At 34.3% G+C, this 4,922-nt stretch overlaps 1 protein-coding gene across 1 annotated transcript; it reads right to left on the reverse strand.

The window, feature by feature from the left end:
* Positions 1-453: 453 nt before the first annotated feature.
* On the reverse strand, positions 454-1,458 carry LOC111623083 (histone-lysine N-methyltransferase SETMAR-like). The gene has a single exon (XM_023365567.1). It carries the CDS (start codon positions 1,456-1,458, stop codon positions 490-492), a length of 969 nt encoding a protein of 322 aa, XP_023221335.1. The 3' UTR covers positions 454-489.
* Between the last annotated feature and the right edge of the window lie 3,464 nt (positions 1,459-4,922).

A 4,922-nucleotide genomic window follows, 5' to 3' on the forward strand; every position in this document is an offset into this window, starting at 1 on the left:
AGTCAACACTGTACATGAGCTCTCTAATTCAAATTAGCCTAGGTTCCTTGAAGCTATAACGCGCCACTGCACACAGATGTCGTTCACTGTTTATGGGGTAAGCCCACCACTTGTTTGCATTTAGGTTTTAAATATTTCCCTACTAAATAAAATAAAATAATACAAAAAAATTTCTATAGTCCGTCACTGACCAGTTCGACACTTCCAGTAATCTGACATTCCGCAATGCGGCGCACATGAAATTTTCTTGTTACTACTTGTCGATTTTGCGACGAGGTGAGGCTGCTGTACGTGAATACCGTCAGTCGCTAGTTGTTTGTTGCACGTGCTGTCTGCGAAACACTCACAATCGTTATTAATACGAAAAGCTAACCTGTTTTCACTAGCATTCATCCTGTCTGCGATTTTCTGTTATTTGGGTTGATGCAAAAGTTCGTCCCGTTTTTTTGATAAGAATCAAAGAAAAATTTTATTTACTAAAACTTACATTTAATCAATATAGTATGTGCCATTCTGTTCGATGACCTTTCTCCATCTTTCCGGTAGCTGCATAATCCCGTGCTCATAGAATTTCTGAGATTTCTGGCTAAAAAACTGATCCAAGTGATTTTTCAAGTCTTCCAAGGAAGTAAAGTTTTTACCATCTAAGCTGTTTTGAAGTGATCTAAATAAATGGTAGTCAGAGGGTGCAAGGTCAGGAGAGTATGGTGGATGGACCAAAACATCCCAATCAAGTTGTAAAAGTTTTTGTCGGGTGGCCAAAGACACGTGTGGTCTAGCGTTGTCTTGATGGAACACAATGCCCTTTCTGTTGGCTAATTCAGGTCGCTTCTGGTCAATTGCTCGCTTTAATTCACTTAGTTGTGAACAGTATTTCTCTGAATTAATGGTCTGATTTTCAGGTAACAGCTCATAATAAATGATTCCCCTCCAGTCCCACCAAATGCATAGCATAACCTTCTTTGGATGTAAACTGGCTTTTGCGCTGGTTGAAGGGGCATCTCCGTGCTTACACCATGATCTTTTACGCTTAACATTATTGTACACAATCCATTTTTCATCACCTGTAATGATTCGCTTTAAAAATGGGTCAATTTCATTGCGCTTCAATAGAGAATCGCAAGCAGAAATTCGGTCTATCAAATTTTTTTCTGTTAACTCGTGCGGCACCCATACATCGGCCTTGCTTACCATTCCAAGTTGATGTAATCGCCTTGACACTGTTGACTGATTGATTCCAAGAATTTCTCCAATCTCTCGAGTTGTTTTGTGTCGATCACTTTCAATTAGTGCCAATATTTTGTCGTCATCAGCCTCGGCTGGTCGTCCAGAACGTGGTGCATCGCTAAGGTTAAAATTGCTTTCACGAAACTTTCTAAACCACTTACGGCACGTGGAATCATCAATGGCTCCCTCACCATACACAGAACATATCTTTTTTTTGTGTCTGCGAAGCATTCTTGCCTTTTCGAAAATAAAAAAGCATAATATGTCGAAAATGCTCCTTACTTTCTGCCATTTGTAATGCTTAACAAAATTTTAAAAACACAACTAAGTAAGACAACTTTATTCTCAAATACTAGCTGAGATCCCTTTTGTCAAACAACGTCGAAATTTTACACATGTGAAAGAAATAACACTTCAGTGTTACGCTTTTAGCAAGCTGGTGCTAAAAACGGGACGAACTTTTGCATCAACCCAAATAAATACAGCCGAATATCGTGATGCCTAAGAATGCCTAAGATCGTGAAGCTTCGCAAAAGTAATTTTCTGCAGTACGTCTGTCTTACGAATGTACTTTTACGCTCATGTGTCCACAACCTAACACTACATATTAAAATAACTGATAATAATTTTATTCGTATTTAGTACAATGGACCTTCAATTTAACATATTAATTTATTCCATCATATTCTGAAAATATCACAGAGAGAAATCAATAATACATTGTATTTTTTGTTTTACAAGACTGTAAATTAAAATGATTGATTTTAAAATGAGTTATTTCAATTTAGTAAATTCACTGTACTATGTATTGATTATACGCTAAAAAATTTAAAAAGTTATAATTTATTTGTTTAAATAAATGATATATTATCAAACTGTATTTTTTAATAGTTTATATTATTTATTTGTTTTTTATGTTTAATAATCTACTGTAATAAGTTTTGATTTGTGCAATCAAAAAGCTTTGCAATGAAAGTTTACTGTCGTTTAATTATACATATGCCATTAAAATATAAATTCATTACTTATTTATCTATAACTTAGACATGAACTTCGTAATAAATAAGAAAAAAAATTATTTACTTATTTTTTTAAAAAATATTTCCAGATGTTCTATCTAGAAGAGAAATAATAAAATAGTTTTATAACTTAACTTCGTTTGGAATAATGCAATTATCAACCTAAAATTATTGGTAAAAACCTTTTCAGAATCAATAAATAAATGTTTATAACTCATAAAAGATAAATGAAAAGTTTTTATATTGTAAACCGAACGAACATTTAAGGAATTTTATTATCTTAACTTATTTTCTTCCGGTATTTATGAAGTTTTAAATATTTAATTATTATGATATTGCATTTAATCATAATGCATTTTTAAAACTATGTTAAAACTTTATTAATATATTGATAGTTTTTCCTCGATTCTATGAAAATGAATCAAACTTTTCGAGTACTCGTGCTCATTGTCATCTGTGGTTCATTCAGATAATCAGTAGAAAAATATTTATTATATAAAATATATTATACGTAAGCGGTTTCTTTTTCAATCTCCGATGGTCCATAAAATAAAGACAAGTGTAAATAACAAAATGAATTTATTTCCAAAAGTTAGGTACAAACATGGTTACTTTTCGATATAATCACCGTGAAGATTGAAGCATTTGTCATATCTGTGGACGAGCTTTGCAATATCTTCACAGAATGTTGTGCCGATGACTTGAGATCGGCCTTAACATTATTTTGAAGATCGTCATTAATCTCGAGCCTCTGCCCTCCTAGCCACGTTTTCAGTTCAGGAAAGTGGTGGAAGTCGCCCGGCGCTAAATCGGGGCTGTAGGCTGGGTATTTAACAAGTTTCAAGCTAGGTGGAAGTCTGAAAGATGACAGTCTTCACACCTTTAATGTGTGAAGACTTCCACGTCTTTCCTGAACTGAAAACGTGGCTAGGAGGGCAGAGGCTCAAGACTAATGACGATCTTCAAAACAACGTTAATCTTGAGAACGGTACAGTAGAGCGTCGTTTATCCGAAAGTCGGTTATCCGAAAGAATTCCAGTTGGCAAATTTGAATTTTCGCTAGTGATGTGGCGCTGCAATCTTTGACTNCCTCAAGGAAATAATACAGAAGAAGAGGAACCGGAAATAGTCGAACCTGTTGGAAGATCAACTGAACAAGCTTCAAGCTCAACACAGACAAAGAACCCCTTTGTTCGACCGTATCGACTTTAATTCACATTTGCTTTTTTAGATGATAATTTCACTCTTGATTGAAAATTTTTGATTTTATAATGATCGATTTTAGCTACATATATCTTTGTTTGTAAGTACCTTTCCTAACAATAACAAAAAGCTTATTTAAAGGAATGTACACTCCACTCAAATTGATAAACTAAAGTGATTGATTAGAATAGACATAATATTAAATAAAATAGTCTAGATATAAGACTTAGAGTAGTATTAAGAGAGAGAGAGACATTAATAGAGATATGTATTTGTTAACATACTACCTTTTAAAATGAACAGTACTTTGGTGAAAAGGAACTTTGCCTCAAAAAGGATTTCAATGACCCTAGAGTCATATAACCTTTAGTGAACTCAACCACCTAAACTTTTGTGGTTATGTTAAATGAAATTTTAGCAGGAAAAGAAGTATGTCAACGTACGAGAAGAAGACACATTATAACATTTTGAATTTGAACTGCACAGTGAACTTTGAACTTTTAGCAGGTGCTTTTTGAAACAAGAAGACATTACCTGATTTTCTAATATACCTGAATTTGTGCAACTATAAGAAGTCAGCCAACAAAGGTGCTGCCATAGAGACTCTCAGCAACAGAGAGGCGCATTCGAAACAAGTGACGAACTATGTCCACTTTTACCGTCAATTCCAGACGAAGACACCTGTGCTCATTGTGTTTATTTTAGTGATATTATTAATCTGATGAATTGTTTATTATATTATTTCCATGTATCACAATTTTGAATTTAATTTAAATTATTGTATACTTTTATGAATTTATTAATATGTATAACGCAATTTTTAGAGAGAGAGAGAGCAATTCGAAACTTGTGTATTGCAGTGAAAAATCACGCCTTCTTTAAATGTAGTGTGATTTTTGAAGATAAGGGAGTAATGTGAGATCCGAAAGGCCCTGGGTCTAAGTTAATAATTTTATTAATATGTTTAAATTATCGACAAAATATTACTTCATTTTGTGTGAAAAAACTAGTGTTTTTGACGTGGGAAAAATAGATGACAGATGACACTTCCTTTCCACAGAGGAGAACATCCGCTGTTTTTCCCTTATCCGTTAAAAATCTCGCTCAGATGGGAAATGGCTACCCCTCATTCGTCCCCCTTTTTTCGCCGGTTCTCACGAAGAGCTACTGGTCGATGATTGGACAAAAATTTTGAAATAAAAGGAGAAATTAGTCAGAATTCGCGGAGTTCGACGAGTTCTTCGACAGATCCGAAGCATACAAACTCCACATAAGTTTCCCTCCTGATGGCCAACGCCCATAACGGAGTCAGATAGACTAAGTCCCGAGTCTACACTTAGAAGAAGTGATAATTTTATATTTTGTGCACGAGTTAATCTCCCATACGAAAGAAAGATGAACCCTATCTACAAGGTGTCCTATAACTACAGAAACGAAGACGACAACTAACAGGTCGTATGTTTAGAATCATTT

The sequence above is a fragment of the Centruroides sculpturatus genome, unplaced genomic scaffold (assembly GCF_000671375.1).
Source record: "Centruroides sculpturatus isolate CEXI.00-Female unplaced genomic scaffold, Cexi_2.0 scaffold237, whole genome shotgun sequence".
Lineage (NCBI taxonomy): Eukaryota > Metazoa > Arthropoda > Arachnida > Scorpiones > Buthidae > Centruroides > Centruroides sculpturatus.

Bases quoted from the DNA above. Each gene is read 5' to 3' on its own strand.
- LOC111623083 (XM_023365567.1), bottom strand. From the start codon at position 1,458: ATGCTTCGCAGACACAAAAAAAAGATATGTTCTGTGTATGGTGAGGGA.